This window comes from Ascaphus truei, chromosome 4 (genome assembly GCF_040206685.1).
Source record: "Ascaphus truei isolate aAscTru1 chromosome 4, aAscTru1.hap1, whole genome shotgun sequence".
In the NCBI taxonomy this organism is placed as follows: domain Eukaryota; kingdom Metazoa; phylum Chordata; class Amphibia; order Anura; family Ascaphidae; genus Ascaphus; species Ascaphus truei.
The window spans coordinates 349,081,931-349,099,943 of NC_134486.1; the positions used below are offsets into that span (position 1 = coordinate 349,081,931).

The 18,013-nt window shown below is 38.5% G+C and overlaps 1 protein-coding gene across 8 annotated transcripts in view; it reads right to left on the reverse strand.

Moving 5' to 3' along the window:
* DLGAP2 (DLG associated protein 2) overlaps nt 1-18,013 on the reverse strand; it is a 1,048,830-nt gene that overhangs the window by 142,015 nt on the left and 888,802 nt on the right. For all 8 annotated transcript variants that reach the window (XM_075598227.1, XM_075598230.1, XM_075598229.1 and 5 more), the window contains one exon: nt 4,076-4,428. In XM_075598227.1, the coding sequence (XP_075454342.1) occupies nt 4,076-4,428 (353 nt within the window). The remainder of the gene's footprint in view (nt 1-4,075; nt 4,429-18,013) is intronic.

Consider the following 18,013-nt stretch of genomic DNA (forward strand, 5'->3'; position numbering starts at 1 on the left):
CACTCGCCAATTCCCCTTGTAGCAATACAGTGCTATAGTGTAAAGATAATCTACAACTTTTAGGAGGAGCAATGCTCAAGTTTTTGATGCATGTTAAATATGGCCCACATTGGCAAGAGATTTTCTTTTAAATAAACACAGTATCAGGGATTTGGAAATATTGCTAATAACAACAAAAGGACAAGTTAGAAAAAGCTATGTAAATTGTGATTATAATTGAAATAGCCAAAATTATGGCTTAATCATTGACAAAAAAAAATCTGTTCAAAAAAATATAATGCTTCATTTATTTTTCCCATTTGGATGAGAGACTGTGATTGTTATGAATATATATATATATATACCATATAATCCAAACTATGTACGTATGGACACCAGAATTACAAAATAGATTATCTACATGTACATAATGTTTGTCACAAGGGCTAATCATTGTAATAACTGACGACCTCAGAGTCCCTGACCATGTCTGTGATTAGAACTCTGATTAAAATTCTGATTAAAATTCTGTATATATGGCCAATATGTATGGTATTACTGCTAAAAGGTTATATATAACAATTTTTTACAATCTATATAACTGGTTCATTTAATATGTATTGTATGCATCACACCTCTAGTCTGATATTCATCAAATATGCTACATCATATCCTATATAATTTGGACATATGATCTAGGTATGCCACTCCATCAGTTCGAAACCCAACCACTATCGTACTACTAAATAAGATAAATGTCAATGGTAATTAAAATATCCAGAGTACAAGCAACTATCCACAAACGATTGTATACGGTTTTAATAATAAAGTCTATATGTTAGTTCCCCCCTGAGATGAATTTATAAGGACATAAGTACTCCACCTGTACATCTACAAATCTACACACCCTATGGTGTATATATTTTATGGCCCATAATCAATTCAGGCCAGTGTCGTTGTTCATATTAATGATATATTAATGGACAAGTACATTTGTGATTTAACAGAATTTTGCACTATATAAAAGTCACAGTAGAGGTTTAATTAAATATGATTTGGTTCACTATTTTATAGATAAATGTTTCTGTATTGCCTATTTTTGGAATAATTTTTTGTTTTGTTAATAGCTATGTGATTACATTATCAATTATGCACTTCCTTGTTAAAATTATATATTTAGATATAGAAATGTATACATAGAATATACACACTTCACACATGGGTTTTGATATACTATGATCCAATTATTAGAGGATTATAGTGGATATCTAGTTTCTATGAAATCTACAATAATGTAAATTAAAAATATTAAGGTTACACACTATTTGGTTTATGAAAGAGCTATCACTGCACAAGTTTATATAGAATATATAATGTTCATAATATCTCTATTTGTTGTATATCAAATTAATTTTTCTATATATACACGTAATTCTGCCAACACAGATAGGTATCTATATATATAAATAATATGTTTCCCCTCCCGTAAAGTTTAGGATAATCTCTTAATCTCCCTATCCCGCTTACAAAGAATACTCTATTCCAGTCCTGTGACACAACAAGGAATTCAACATACATTAAGGAAATTTTCCCCCATTCCTTATGTAAAGAGTATTATGCTCTAGCCCTGTGATACACCATGTATGATGTCATTTGACCCGATATCCAAATAATCCATATAACAATTTAAGTACCATTTATACATGGATATATTTCTCGATAAATGCAAATTAAAATTGGCATTTAGGCTAACATCATAGATGGATCTATATTTGCCCAAGGATATAAATTATTCCCCATGTTATACGTACATTTTATATAGTCCCCCCAATAATTCTATGGGTGCTGGAAAATAAGTATAAGCATAAATAATACCTTAGCCTCTAAATCCTTTGTTTATTGTTCACTATCAAACAAACTTGTTGTGGACATATGTATGTAAAATATACACGATTAAGAATATTCTTACAAACCACTTATGTATAGATTGGTTATTACATGTTTTAATATATAAAGAATAGTGTCCTAAATATGTACACACATCAACAATACACTGCAGTGTGTACACAATGAAATGTTAACTTGCATAATCTTTCTCTCTTACAATAATTATATATATATGGTCCAAAACATGTTTTACGTTGTCTTCATGTTGGTATATCAACCAATTACGTTTTAGCCAATCACTTTGGGGAGGTACATATAAATACCCTGGTAGGGATTAGGTAACAATTAGCAGCCTCTGACGAAGCCCAAGTGGAGAAACGCATAGGGCCAGCGTTCTTTTGGAGCAGAGAGAGAGACACGCCGAGGCACCAAGAAGAGAGAGAATCTTCAGGAGCTACGGCGGTGATTCCCTACACTGGCAGACACTATTTCCCGCGAGAGCCGAGCCGCGTCATACCGCGTCAGACCACGTGACACGGAAGTGACCGTGAACGCGGAGAGGACTGGTAATCGGCGCTTCTGTACATGAGTGTGAGAGACTCGCTAATCACTCTCTACTGCCTGAAATTCACTCACAGAATGTGAGTTGTTTACCTGTTTTTACAGTGAGTTATTTTTTAGATTAAAAATGGTGTCCCTCCCTTTATTCCCTCCCCACCCCCCCCCCCTTGTGAGATCCATCCATAGAGACGAGTGGCTTCCAGAGACCACCTGTGACTGCTGCAGCCGCTGCTGAGTTCCCGTGGACAAGTACCCCTGAGATCCAGGAGCCAAGGAGAGGAGCTGAAGTAGCTGAGTTCGGGAGTCCCTTAGAGGATTACAGGCTTTAACCAAACCTACCTGTGTAAGCGCATCTCTTACCATCATATAGTCTGTTGATAACCAGATATACTGCCCTATGATTCCTTTTTGTGTTTCTTCTCTTCCCTGTTTTATTTGCGCCTAGGTCACTCTTCTGCATATATATATATATATATATATATATATATATATATATATATATATATATACACACACACATACTGTACACTGTATATATAAATATATACAGGTATATATAAATATAAATATATATTCTTAATTTTGATCAAATAAAACCATGAAAAACCATAGCCTAAGTATATTGTCAACGTACATATACATGTACATATATATATATATATATATAAAGCAGAAAATAGCCGTGTTAGTCCAGTTGCGATAGTGCAGAATAAATGAGTTCTTCAGTATTAGGTGATACCTTTTTTATTGAACTAACAATTTATATCATAGGACAAGCTTTCGAGAATTATCCTCTCTTTTTCAGGTCAAGCAATACTGATATACAAAGGATTCAATCCTGCTTGCCTCTATTCTTATCCACACTTTCTCTCTCCCCCCAGTATCCCTCCCCCTCCCCATCTTTCTTTGACACTGTCCCCTGGCTTCAAACACATTTAACACCCTACCTTATCTACAGTAAATATCTGTTGTTGGTTTTTTTCCCCTCTCTCTACCCTGTTTTAGCCATTGAATCCTTTGTATATCAGTATTGCTGACCTGAAGAAGAGAGGATAACTCTTTAAAGCGTGTCCTATGACATAAATTGTTAGTCCAATAAAAAAGGTATCACCTAACACTGAAGAACTCATTTATTCTGCACTATATATACATATACATATATATTTGTATATATATATATACACACATGTACATTGACAATCTTCTATGGCTATGGTTTTTCATGATTTTATTTGATCAAAATTAAGAATATCCTTCCAATTTATCAGAAGAAGACTCAAGAAAAGTACATGAAAGTCTCAAGAATGGCTGCTCTACAGTATCATTTTCATATCAAGCACCAATGACCGGTAATTTCCCAAATTATTGATTCATTCATTGTCCGAAAAGATAGAGCAAATTAGCTGCAGAAGTTTCTGCATAGCTATGATGCAATTTGCAATTGATATTAAACACGCATTGTCTATTAATTAGCCTATTCTAGCTAGTGAATCTTAATCACTCACCGATTTCTTTTCTCTTAAATTCTATAGCCATCATTGATTGTTACGGGCCATTTGTCTGAATAGACGTTACCCATTGAGTGTTGTGTTCATAACCAAGACAAGAATCTCCCAATGCAGCATACTGTATGTTAATAGAACAATACCTGAATCCCTATTGAGGAACGTCGCTTCTTAAAAAACTCTTCTGATTTCGTCACTAGAACTGCCTTATCGCTGGTGCTTCGGACTGAGCTGCTCTTACTCTCAGAGGCATGGCGCTGTGCTGCAGCAGTTTCCAGGGCAAGATTCATGGCCTTGTTACTGTCCAGACTGTCAGTGGAGTTGTACAGACCCCGGCCATCATGGGGCCACGGAGATATCCTTTGCGTCCGGCTATCATGATAGGCATCCTGGGTAGACTCTGTGCTGCTCTGTGCTGTCACTGAGATCAGTGGCTTCGAGGTGGTGCGTGGGGGAACTGGCGGAGGCGTTTTTTTGTAATTTGTGTATGAAACACCTGTATGATAAAAAGAAGAAAGATGTACTGTTTTATTAAATAACATCATTCTTCTGATTTAGACATCAAAGAAACCTGTATGACTTCAAGTAAATTATGAATAAAAAAAAGTGAACTCCAGAGACAAGCAGCGGTCTTTATTAGTCCCCACTAGTAGTCAGACAAGTTGTCATAGAAACCGATTTCTATTATTTTTGCTTGGAAAAAATAGATGAAAATATATTCTGAACTAAAATAAGAACCCTCAATGATAATTACGAATAAAATGACTGTAAATATGTGACTTCTTGCTAACTGCAAGTTCAGCTTAATTATTGACCAAGCACATCCTTACATTACATTGCTGTGCAAAAAAAACTATTTTAATGTGAGCAGTCATTTAGAAAATTGTTGAAGATAGAGATTTGAAGAAATTACAATAACATGGGATTCGAATGATGTTTAGGTTCAGTGTCAAATATTCATTTTTAAAGGGTGTTTAGCAAGTTGGTTTTAGATTATATGATATCTGTTGAAAACAAAATCAATTTAAATTGGATGCCAGGTTATTAGGTGTTGTATGCCCTCTATTATTCCTGCATTGTGCATCTTTTAAACTCTTATTGCTAAAGTTTTCTAATGAAGTTTACTGTTTGCTTGGAAATAGAACATACATTATTCCACTTATAGTAACACAGTTACAAAATCACAAGTATTTTTTTTATTGTGGTTGTTTCTATAAACTCGCTACTACAAGTATGCAATACATTTTACAGTCAATAATTCAAGTGAGCAATTACAATAACAATATAGCCCAAATCTTAAATATAAAAAGGACTGTCTATAAATTCAAGGAATCATTTTAATTACATTTTAGCTGAATCATTTAGAAAAATGCTGACAGTGCTGGAAAGTTTAAGGAGAGCACGAAAAATTATAACAGGAATAAAATAGTTTTTTTTTGTTCAAAAGAGACATTTTGTAAAATTGTGTTACAAATGGTTAGTGAAGAGTTCTGGTAATATAATGCTTTATTCGTGTATTTTTATAGAAGTGTATGCATATGTTTGCAGCTGTAAGTGATGACAATCTACTGTTTAGTGCCTTAAGACACATGGGGTAAAAGTGACTTGTCAAAGGTTACGCCGAGCACACATAACTAAAGCCAAGATTCACTGATCACTGCTAGACCTTAGTGCATCATAAGATTCATTCATTTCAATGGGCCTTAATATGCTCTAAAGTTACTGTAGTTCAATAAATCAGGCCACAAGGCTTTAACCAAACACATATTTGTGTGTTCAGGACCAACAACTTAAACATTACAGCAAATATGGTACCACAGCATAACCGCTGGATCGTGGAAAAGCTCTTTTTAGATTGTGATACTTTACCTTTTGTTAAACTAATATTGTAGCAATACATTGATGTTCATAATGACTTTTCAAAGTACAAATAATATATATTTCTACATGACCATTAAAGAAGTTCTATAAAGGCCACAAAAGTTAGTATGTTATGAATTTACCTATATAAATGGCTCCCTAAAATAGTATAATCACTTGTAAAGGAAAACATTTCACACTATTAATTTCATTAACAACAATAATAATATATTTATATTATTTAGAAACGGAGCACAGCTGATGTGAAAAAGATGGGGGCTACAATCCAGTAGAGATATTAAAAACCTTTATTAGTGGTGGTGGGGGGGGGGGGTCAGAACACACTCTGACGCGTTTCGGGACGGATCCCTTTGTCAAAGAGGATCCGTCCCAAAACGCGTCAGAGTGTGTTCTGACCCCCCACCACCACTATTAAAGGTTTTTAATATCTCTACAATTTTCCCATCATTTAATGAAAACTGCTCAACAAATGTATAGTTAGAAACCATTTGATAATGTCTAGAAAAATCCCACCCTTTGCCATCCAATTTTTTGACGTCTGTAGTCTCCGATCATAACATGTCATACTCATGATGCTTCACAATGCTTTATTTTTTTAAGAGAGGCAACCCAAGCAATATCCTAAATGTTTTTTTTTTTTTTTAAATTAAATCAGTTCTGTAGTATTAGATAATACTTACTGCTTTTTAAAATGTATTATTATCATTCAACTCTTACTGCCGTTTTTAATTCGTTTTCATATATTGAGCATCCTTTGATTTCTATAGCAGGTTTTAGCACACTTCCTCACCAACAAGATGTTTGTAAAGTTTTGGTAAAGTCAAACGAGTCTCATATACTGTACCCAACACTATTTAATAAAATGCAAACAGTACTTGTTTACACTGGCGACACACTTTATTCGAGCTCGGCTAGTCCCACGAATTCGGGTATACCCGGGTGTATTGAGGTTTGTGACTGTTTTCTGCCCGAGTGCATTGCGTTATTTTCCAGGCAGGGATTGAAGCATTTTATTCCCCCTGGCTGCAATACTGCACAGTATATATATATACTGCATAATAATTTATGAATTTATGCCATCTGGTAGACACGCGAAGCATTGCAGCCTATTAAATCCTAATCATTATCATTTAACAGATCAGCCGCCCGTCAGCCAGGCATGAACCCAGGCTGGGAAGGCAAACGCAACGGGGCTTGTTAGAGGTGAGGAGCGGCGCATTCCAGGTATCTGCCAGGTACATACTGGGTATTTGCTCGAATAAAGTGTGTCGGTGCAGTATCTTCATGTATACCTCATACACCACATAAAGAGTTTGAAGCGTGCTGTCTCACTGTGGTGGAGCGAGAGATAGAGGCACTATTAAATATTGGAGTCACTTAATTTTCTAATAATCTCTGATTGAAGCTAAGAACTTGCATCTGCATTGTTAGCTCTTACAAATGCATTTTTACCCCAAAATTGTTTTATTCCTTTTTTTCGAGGGTAGAAATACAGAAACTAAAAGGGAATGGGGGATGTATTGGTATGAAATGATACAAAAGCACTTTTTATATATTGGTAGTCTCATGTTAGTGGTATTGTAGTATAAAATCACTACCCTTTCCCCAAGGATAGTCCTTGTATCATAGCACAGTATCATAGCACAGCTGACAGCTCTTTAGTAAGGCTTGGTCCGCACTGGCTACTGCAGCGCTCCCTATGGCGGGTGCTGTGGGGACAACAGCAGCCTCTCAATGGGGCCGGGCCCACTGCAAGGGGGGGCCGCCACACTGCGTGTTTTTCAGACTCACATTAAAAGTGTGATTAGACCTAGCGACAGAGCGCTAGGCCAGCCCCCCCGGCAGTTCAGCCAATGAGGGCGAACCTGCCGGGTGATGTCATGGCCACGCCCCCATCACTCCCCAGTCACGCCCCCCTGTCTTTCCCCCTGCAGCTCTCTGCAGACCGGGGCATTCGGCTGCACGCGCCGCCAGCCTCGCAGGCGCGCATGCAACTCGTGTAGCAGGACCGTGGCCTAAATCAGTAGCTAGTTTACAGTACAGTAATTTTTGACGGTATATAATAAAAATAATAAAGAACCAGAAATAAGGGACGGTAGGGAGGGGAAGGGAGGGAGGGGTGGGGGGTTGGAATGCCACGGTACCACACCTAGTCCTCAATGCCACCTCGTTCTCCTCAAGTTCGTGGTGCGCATCCTCAGTACGCTTGGCCCTGTGTATTTTGATGTTGTTTGAAGTCCCTCGAGGCTCCTATTTGTTACTGCATCATAGGAGAACGAATTCTCTAATTATCAAAGCAATATTGAGGTTTTTTCTACCCCTGGGATGTCTGTCTGTGCCAGCCATGGTGTCCAGACTTTTAGGAAATTTTCGCCAGTGTCATTAACTAAACTCGTTAATTTTTCCATCTGGCAGACGAACCAAATTCTGTTCCGAATCTTGGGGATTGATGGAATGTCACATTGTTTCCATAATGCTGCGATCTCGCACCTCACCGCTGTTGCAAAGTCAGCAATAAGTTTGGGATCTGCTTTTGGAATTCCCCTGTGAGTTCTACCTAATAGGAAGAGCCCTGGGTCGAATGGTATTTTGAGGCCCAAAATCCTCTCTAGCCAATCTTTGATTGCATGCCATAACGGTGCCTGTCGAGGGCAGGACCACAGCATATGTAACAGATACGCGGGATCTCCGCATTGCCGTGGGCACAATGGGGAGTATCCTTTGGTAAATTTCGATAGTTTGAGTGGGGTCAGATACCACCTCATCAGGACTTTATATGCGTTCTCCTTTAATGTCGTACATATTGAGCTCTTGGCCGCTGCTGTTGCTATTTGGGTCCATGTTTCTTCGTCTAGAGTATCGCCTAGGTCTGTTTCCCATTTTATCATGTACCCTAATTTCTGGGAGACCTTGGCGGCTGACCCGACTACTTCTCTATATGTTTTTTTTTTAACACACTATGATAATATTTTGTAATATTTCTCTCTGCCTCTATTCATTGTAGAATTAACTTCCCCCCCCCCTCCTTTGCCTCACCACCACCCTGCAGACTGCTGAATGGATGTACAGTATGGCCTCGCTTTCCCTTTCATCCATTTATTGCCCTGTCTCTTTATTCATTCTCTGCTTTAGATAGCTATTTTTTTCTTCTTCTTTATATTTTAGTGTTAAGCTCATGTAAATCAGAACAGCTGGACCTTAGGAAGAGAAGAAATCTCGGAAACTTGTTTTAAATCGATTGTTAATCCAAAAAAAAGGTATATCATTTACTCTGCACTAAAAGTTTCAAACAAATGTCTTGTTTCACATTTGTTAAGGCCAAATGTAAATAAAGTTTCTTTAAAAAAGTCATTTTTTGTGTATGTGTAACATTACAGGTAATTAATTGGTTCTTAGGGGATATTCATTAAAGGAATTGAATTAATTAAATGAATAACTTCATATGGTAGATACACAGAGGTCCGTTAAATCTAGACTGCTAACGTGACGTTAACTAAATAGGTAATGTCCGTTAGCCTCTCTGAGTTTAAAGGGTATCCACAAAGCTACATATATGTAAAACCAATTTCTGCAAGTGACTACTTTGCTTCAAATAACATGGCTTTAAGCCTGTCTTACCCAAAGGAGGCGTTACTTCCATGCAGACCCTTAATAGATGTTTAATTAAAGAAAAGATAAGACAGGACAGGGAAAGAACCCTGTAAATAATATGATCGTTAAATCATACCCAACTGTGGTCTTACACTTATGCAGACCCTGTAAAATACGTATTTCAGGGTCGGGATGTGAGTGATGTCACCTTTACCTATGACCTAACTAACGTAACGTTAAATCCCTATGTTAGCTATAACAGAGCTCTGTGGATATGCGTTGTTATAGGGAGCACCTCTTTTGCATATGATTACCACTAACATCCGTTATAGTAAAGCAAGGACTCATTATAGCTGAAAACATCCCTTAATGCAGTGCTAGTGAGCTTTGCAGATGCCTGTTAGTATAGTACTGAAGTTAACGTCTCATGAAGTAATTAATAGAGCTCTGTGGATCTACCCCATAGAGTTAACAAGTTACATTGCTTAAATTGCAAAGCACTAATAAACTATATTACTAAGATAATACACAAAATGAAGATTAATAATAGAAAACCAAAGAAAATTCTAACTGTTCTCTAATTATACTTTTTTTTTTTTAAATGTGCCCGTTAGCAAATAAGTACATAAAGGTGTACACTAGTAAATCCACACTAATACTCCCATACCACTTTCATTAACTCTTTGGGTCATTAAGTGGTCCTTACTGTATGTCCATGTTTAGTTTGTTAGTTGCAGCTACAATACATGCAAGAACACAAAAACAGGCTTTTTCAGAAGATTAATTATTCAACTACAGAACCAAGTACCAGAAAGCCTGCCCAATCAATTTTCAACTTGCATCCATTGACTAAGTTTGAGTGTTTTCAGTTTAATCACCAGGGTACTTTCTTGTAGCAAAAAATAAGACCAATACTTAATCATAATTAACAATTACTACACTCACTTACTTTACCTGTCTCAGAAGAGAAGTAAAAAAAAAAAAAGACTCAGCCCAAGTTCTTCTAATTGTGTACCCCTACTAATTATATATAGATTATAGTACCCCTACTCTATATAATTATGTAGCCCCCTTTCCCCTGTGACTAAGGGGAACCACGCATGCTGCAGTTACCTGTGCTCACGGAAGGCCTGAGCCTCTGCTGCTGGCAGCCTGGGGTGATCCGTCGTTCTACCTGATGCAGCGCCTCCGCCTGGGAGAGGTCCTAACGCAGTAGTTTGCGCAACGCTGCATTAGGGGATGTTGGGTTTTTAGATATGAAAGTCTACTCACCAACCAATATCTGAAAACATGGCTATGCTCTTTGTATACAACAGACGACAGAGAAGCCCAATGCTACATCCAACATGACAGAAATACACAGTAAAATACTTATATATTCTCTTGAAATAGGGTCATTTAGTTTAACCCTTTGGCCAAAGCGTTGTAAGCGTTGTAAGCTTGCGAGCCACGTCAAGGCAGACACCTGTTCGCAAGTCCTAACACTAGGACTAAATAGTCATAAAATACTAATATACCTCTATTAGGATTAAAATTCTCATTTACCTCTATTAGGAGGGAGAAAGACCACAGTGGATCTATATCCAGCAGAATGAGGAACTTGCAAACTAGGGAAGTGGGGAGGGGTGGGCTTAAAACCTGGGAAGGAGGAGCCACTAACCTCTACCAGCTGGAACAGCTGAGAATGGGTTAACAAAACACAGAACCCCAGCAAGCTCTTTTTGGAAACCCCTGAGCCCCCACAAAATATATATATATGTATATGTGTCAAAATGGAGTGCTATTGAGCGTGGCATATGTATAACCCATTCTCAGCTGTTCCAGCTGGTGGAGGTTAGTGGCTCCTCCTTCCCAGGTTTTAAGCCCGCCCCTCCCCACTTCCCTAGTTTGCAAGTTCCTCATTCTGCTGGATATAGACCCACTGTGGTCTTTCTCCCTCCTAATAGAGGTAAATGAGAATTTTAATCCTAATAGAGGTATATTAGTATTTTATCTGGTAGTGTTAGGACTTGCGAACAGGTGTCTGCCTTGACGTGGCACGCAAGCTTACAACGCTTACAACGCTTTGGCCAAAGGGTTAAACTAAATGACCCTATTTCAAGAGAATATATAAGTATTTTACTGTGTATTTCTGTCATGTTGGATGTAGCATTGGGTTTCTCTGTCGTCTGTTGTATACATATGCCACGCTCAATAGCACTCCATTTTGACACATATACATATATATATATTTTGTGGGGGCTCAGGGGTTTCCAAAAAGAGCTTGCTGGGGTTCTGTGTTTTGTTATGCTCTATGTATGACATTAGCTTATGTCAGAAGATTACTATAATCACTACATACTGTACTGTGTAGGATTGATGTATTCACTATAACGTCATGAAATCACAACAGGAGTTAGACTAGTCTAATTACTCATGCTATCCAATAACCCTATATTAATAAACAATCTAAAACATTGCAGAGTGTATTGTATTTGTGTTACATAATTAATTGAATCAATCAATACTACATATGCCATTAAGGAAATAAAGAGACTTCTCTAGTAGGTCTATTTAATATTTAATATGGCAATGTAAAAGAGGCTAACTTCCTGTCAGGAAGTGAGGAGCAGGAATTGCCAGGAAGCAAGATGGCGATGGTGGCTTCAGTGAGAGTGAAAGGTCACTTCCTGTTGGCAGCCATCTTAGGTATCTGGACAGATCCCTTATAGTCTCGCTGAATTGTGTCAACAAGAGTAATAACTTTGGCTACATCCGTAATAAGCTCATATTTCTCCATCTGTCCCAGCTGCATAAAAAAAAATTGTTCATGTGCAAACAGATGATCTGTGCTTGGTGCAAATGGTATGTACTAAAAAAAAAAAGAAGAATATTTCTATGCACACTAGATGAATTAAAGGTGCATTCAAGTCACTCACCAATTTCAACTTGGCATAACCCCTTAAAAGATCTTATGGGGTATATTGTTTATCTATTGAAGCGGACGATTGTGCTGTTTTCTACCAAAATTCCACATTGACTTCCCATTAATAGGAGTAACAGCACCTTTAGGTATGAGATGCTTAACGTTCATTGTTTTTGCATATAATTAGCTCTGCAGATACAGTTAGGTCCGGAAATAATTGGACGCTGATACAAGTTTTGTTATTTCGGCTGTGTACCAAAATAAATTAAAGTTACAGTTCAATAATGAATATAGGCTTAAAGTGCAGCCTATCAGCTTTAATTTGAGGGTATACACATTCACATTGGAGGAAGGGTTTAGGAATTACATCTCTTGAATATGTAGCCCCCTCTTTTTCAAGGAACCAAAAGTAATTGGACAATTGACTCAAAACCTGTTTCATGGACAGGTGTGGGCTATTCCTTCGTTATTTCATCATCAATTAAGCAGGTAAAGGTCTGGAGTTGATTCCAGGTGTGGCATTCACATTTGGAAGCTGTTGCTGTGAACCCACAACATTCGGTCAAAGGAGCTCTCAATGCAAGTGAAACAGGGCATCCTTAGGCTGCAAAAAAAAAATCCATCAGAGAGATAGCAGGAACATTAGGAGTGGCCAAAATAACGGTTTGGTGCATTCTGAGAAAAAAAGAACGCACTGGTGAGCTCTGCAACACAAAAAGGCCTGGACATCCACGGAAGACAACAGTGGTGGATGATCGTAGGATCCTTTCCATGGTAAAGAAACAACATCCAGCCAAGTGAAGAACACTCTCCAGGAGGTAGGTATATCATTATCCAAGTCTACCATAAAAAGACGACTTCACGAGATCATATACAGAGAGTTCACCACAAGGTGCAAACCATTCATAAGCCTCAAGAATAGAAAGGCAAGATTAGACTTTGCCAAACAATATTTAAAAAAAAGCCAGCCCAGTTCTGGAACAGCATTCTTTGGACAGATGAAACTAAAATCAACCTGTACCAGAATGAAAAAAGTATGGAGAAGGCTTGGAATGGCTCATGATCCGAAGCATACCACATCATCTGTAAAACACGGTGGAGGCAGTGTGATGGCATGGGCATGCATTGCTTACAATGACACTGGGTCACTAGTGTTTATTGATGATGTGACAGAAGACAGAAGCAGCCAGATGAATTCTGAAGTGTATAGGGATATACAGTATTGTCTGCTCAGATTCAGCCAAATTCAGCGAAGTTGATTGGACGGCGCTTCACTTTACAGATGGACAATGACCCAAAACATACTGCGAAAGCAACCCAGGAGTTTTTTAAGGCAAAGAAGTGGAATATTCTGCAATGGCTGAGTCAATCACCTGATCTCAACCCGATCGAGCATGCATTTCACTTGCTGAAGACAAAACTTAATGCAGAAAGGCCCACGAACAAACAACAACTGAAGACAGCTGCAGTAAAGGCCTGACAAAGCATCACAAAGGAGGAAACCCAGCTTTTGGTGATGACCATGTGTTCCAGACTTCAAGCAATCATTGCCTGCATATTCTCGACAAAGTATTAAAAATGAACATTTTATTTATGATTGTGTTAATTTGTCCAATTACATTTGAGCCCCTGAAATAACGGGACTATGTATAAAAATGGTTGCAATTCCTAAACGTTTCATACAATATTTTTGTTCAACACCTTGAATTAAAGCTGAAAGTCTGCACTTCTATTGCATCTCAGTTGTTTCATTTCAAATCCCTTCTGGGCGTACAGAGCCAAAATTATGAAAATTGTGTCAGTTTCCAATTATTTCCGGGCCTAACTGTATATGGTAAACTTAATTTCCCTAGCCAATTCCAATTTGGCTTTCACCCCAAACACTCCACTGTAACTACCCTGCTAAAAGTTTGCAATGAAATCCAGTGTGGAATGGAACGGGGACAACTCACTGGTGCAGTATTCCTAGATTTTGCAAAGGCTTTTGATACTGTTGATCATGCTATGCTGCTTAAACTCCAGAGCTCTGGAATAGGGAAACATGCTTTAAACTGGTTTCAGTCCTACCTATCAGGTAGATCCCAACATGTGTCCATCTCAGGCTCTAACTCCAACCCCCTGGATATCACCTGTGGTGTCCCGCAAGGCTGTTCTGGGGCCCCTACTCTTCTCAGTGTTCATCAATGATCTTCCCACAGCTTGTAAGGAAGCCTCAATACACATGTATGCAGATGACACAATCCTATATGCACACAGCCATAGCCTCTCTGACCTTCAACACATACTTCAGTCTGACTTTTTGAGACTCGAAAACTGGATTTCCCACAACAAACTGTTTTTAAACACTGACAAGACTGTAACAATGGTATTTGGGACCAAGACTAAATTTTTAAAGCTTCCAGCGACTGAGCTCCAAATTCGAACCAACACTAACACCACCCTAACCCCTGTCATTAGTTTTAAATACCTGGGCATATGGTTTGACTCCCACTTAACATTCGGGATGCACTTTGATACCATGACAACCAAGACCTATGCCAAACTAGGTGTACTTTATAGGAACAAATCCTCCCTAAGTCTTCTGGTCAGAAAGCGTATCGCACAGCAGATGCTAATGCCAATTATTGACTATGGAGACATACAGTAGTATATGGCTCGACACCTCAAACCCACCTTAGCAAACTTGACACCCTCTACAATTCAATTTGTCGTTTTGTTCTCCAATGCAACTACAACACACATCAATGCGAAATGCTCAAAGAACTAGATTGGTCATCACTTGAGTCTAGACGCAAAGTTCACCTTTCCTGTCTTGCCTTCAAATTCTTTATTCTACCCAGCTATCTGAACAAGCTCCTCACCCCTACCACAGGCAGCACTTATCATCTGAGATCAGACTCCAAAAGACTGTTCATGGTCCCAAGGCTCAACAAAGTATCCGGCCATTCCTCCTTCTCTTGCCATGCACCCCAAAACTGGAACAACCTACCAGAGACTCTCACATCCACCACCAGTTTAAGTTCTTTCAAATCTAAGGCTGTCTCACATTTTAATCTGGTCTGTAACTGTTTCATACGCCCATAATATATATTTTCTTTAACTGTGCATGCAATGTCTTGTATATAATGTATATCCTGTTCATTTATGTAACTGTATTTGTAACCATGTATTATTTGTATTAACTCTGTGCCCAGGACATACTTGAAAACGAGAGGTAACTCTCAATGTATTACTTCCTGGTAAAATATTTTATAAACAAACTTAAGGGAAATAAAGTCTGTTGCATCTGGGCCTTATTGAGCACAAGCTAATCTATTAGGTAAGCAAGAACATTGATGCAGTTTCATAGAAATCTCATACAGTACACTTTAATTCCGGAGTTCCAAAGTCATGGGCTCACAGTATTAAGTATTCCTTTTTTCCACTGACATACAGTATAGCAAGAGGTCTGGATTAGTCTTATAGCAGATACTGATGCACCCATTTTAAAATGATGGTAATAAACACATGTATTCCATTTGTTTAGACTTAAAAATAGTTACAAAAATATTTGGTGGTTTTGGAGGGGGGAAAAATCAATATATAAATCCTTTTGTTTCACTAAAATCAGATTTAGAATAACAACAACAATATAAAGCTCTTTACACTTGATACTACAGTAGTCTTATGAAAGGGACATTGCTTGGCTTCTGAAACTTCTGTATTATCAACTGAGTATGGCACATTTACATTGCCATATTAAATACTAAATAGACAACACAGAGAAACAGAAGCACGTTAGTGCATTAACATAGCTGCAAACGGAGAGCTAGCAGACCTCATCACAGGTCAGTTACTTCACTCTGGGAGGTAGCCACCTTTTTACCAGCCCAGATTTTATCATCCACCTAGTGGCCATCCCATACTGACCTCAGGTTGAGGCAGGATACATATACAGTAGCTGGTATCACCAATTCAGTCTTGTACTGGCTCTATTATCCCTCCTGTGAGGGTAATATATTGGTTAGACCTACACTGGCGACACACTTTATTCGAGCACGGCTAGTCCCACGAATTCGGGTATACCCGGGTGTATTGAGGTTTGTGACTGTTTTCTGCCCGAGTGCATTGGGTTATTTTCTAGGCAGGGATTGAAGCATTTTATTCCCACTGGCTGCAATACTGCACAGTATATATATATATACTGCATTACAATTCATGAATTTATGCCATCTGGTAGACACGCGAAGCATTGCAGCCTATTAAATCCTAATCATTATCATTTAACAGATCAGCCGCCCGTCAGCCAGGCATGAACCCAGGCTGGAAAGGCAAACGCAACGGGGCTTGTCAGAGGTGAGTTGCGGCGCATTCCAGGTATCTGCCAGGTACATACCGGGTATTTGCTCGAATAAAGTGTGTCGGTGCAGTACTGTGATATCCGACCGGATTTTAATATTTCGCTGTCAATTTGGCTTCATTAGAGCCTTATATTCATCGACTCTTGCGTCCTATTTTACTTGAGTTATATACTCCTAATAAAGTGTTTTAATCACACATCCCTCACACATCACACACTACATCCTCTCCATGCATTCTCACCCCTGATTGTAGCATCATCACTGCCACACTTATTTAGCAGTAGCGAGGGTCTCCCCCCCTTCCCCGGTCCCTCTCTCTTCCCTATAGTTCGTAAATACTAAATAGACCTATTTGAGAAGTCTCTTAATTTCCTTAATGGCATTTGTAGTATTGATTGATTCAATTAATTATGTAACACAAATACAATACAAATAGAAAAAAACAGTCTCCAGGGCACTCCTAAGCCAAACAGGATCCCAACTGAATGAATAATAAACGCGGGTCTCAAAAAATTGAATAAAGTGAAAAAAGAATTTATTGCAACATACAGTAGGTGAACAATAAAAATACCTCCTACGCGTTTCAACCAACTAGTGGTCTTTGTCAAGGAGTCAATACAATACACTCTGCAAATGTATTCATGCGTGGTGCTAAAGACTGTAAACAGAACAATTGATGTAGTATGATGATGATTATTCCTGTGTGATGCCTGGAGTATATATCTTGAATAGGGTAGGGTAAATGGTGTGGTATCCCGGGTGGTAAACCAGCATAAGTGGCACTCAATAAATCCAGGAACCAAAGTGCTAATTGTCACCCCACTTGAATACCCAAATACCTTAAGGAACACAATAACCATGTAGCAAGCAAAAACTCACAGGTCTGCTGCAGCGTCCATGTTGATCCAGGTTCCAGGCAATCTTGGTGTGCCTCCGTCCATGTAGATTAGATGCAATAGAAGGAAGAAATGGTTGTGCTCTGCCATTTCTTCCTTCTATTACAATACACTCTGCTATGATTTCAGATTGTTTATTAATATAGGGTTATTGGATAGCATGAGTAATTAGACTAGTCTAACTCCTGTTGTGATTTCATGACTTTATAGTGAATACATCAATCCTACACAGTACAGTATGTAGTGATTATAGTAATCTTCTGACATAAGCTAATGTCATACATAGAGCATAGCCATGTTTTCAGATATTGGTTGGTGAGTAGACTTTCATATGTTAAAACCCAACATCCCCTAATGCAGCGGTGCACAAACTAGGGAGCGTGGCAAGATTTTCTGTGAGGGTGCAGCGGTTGCAGTGGCCCCGCGCTCTTCCCCAAGGCATTTAAATGAAATGTCGGTGGACCACGC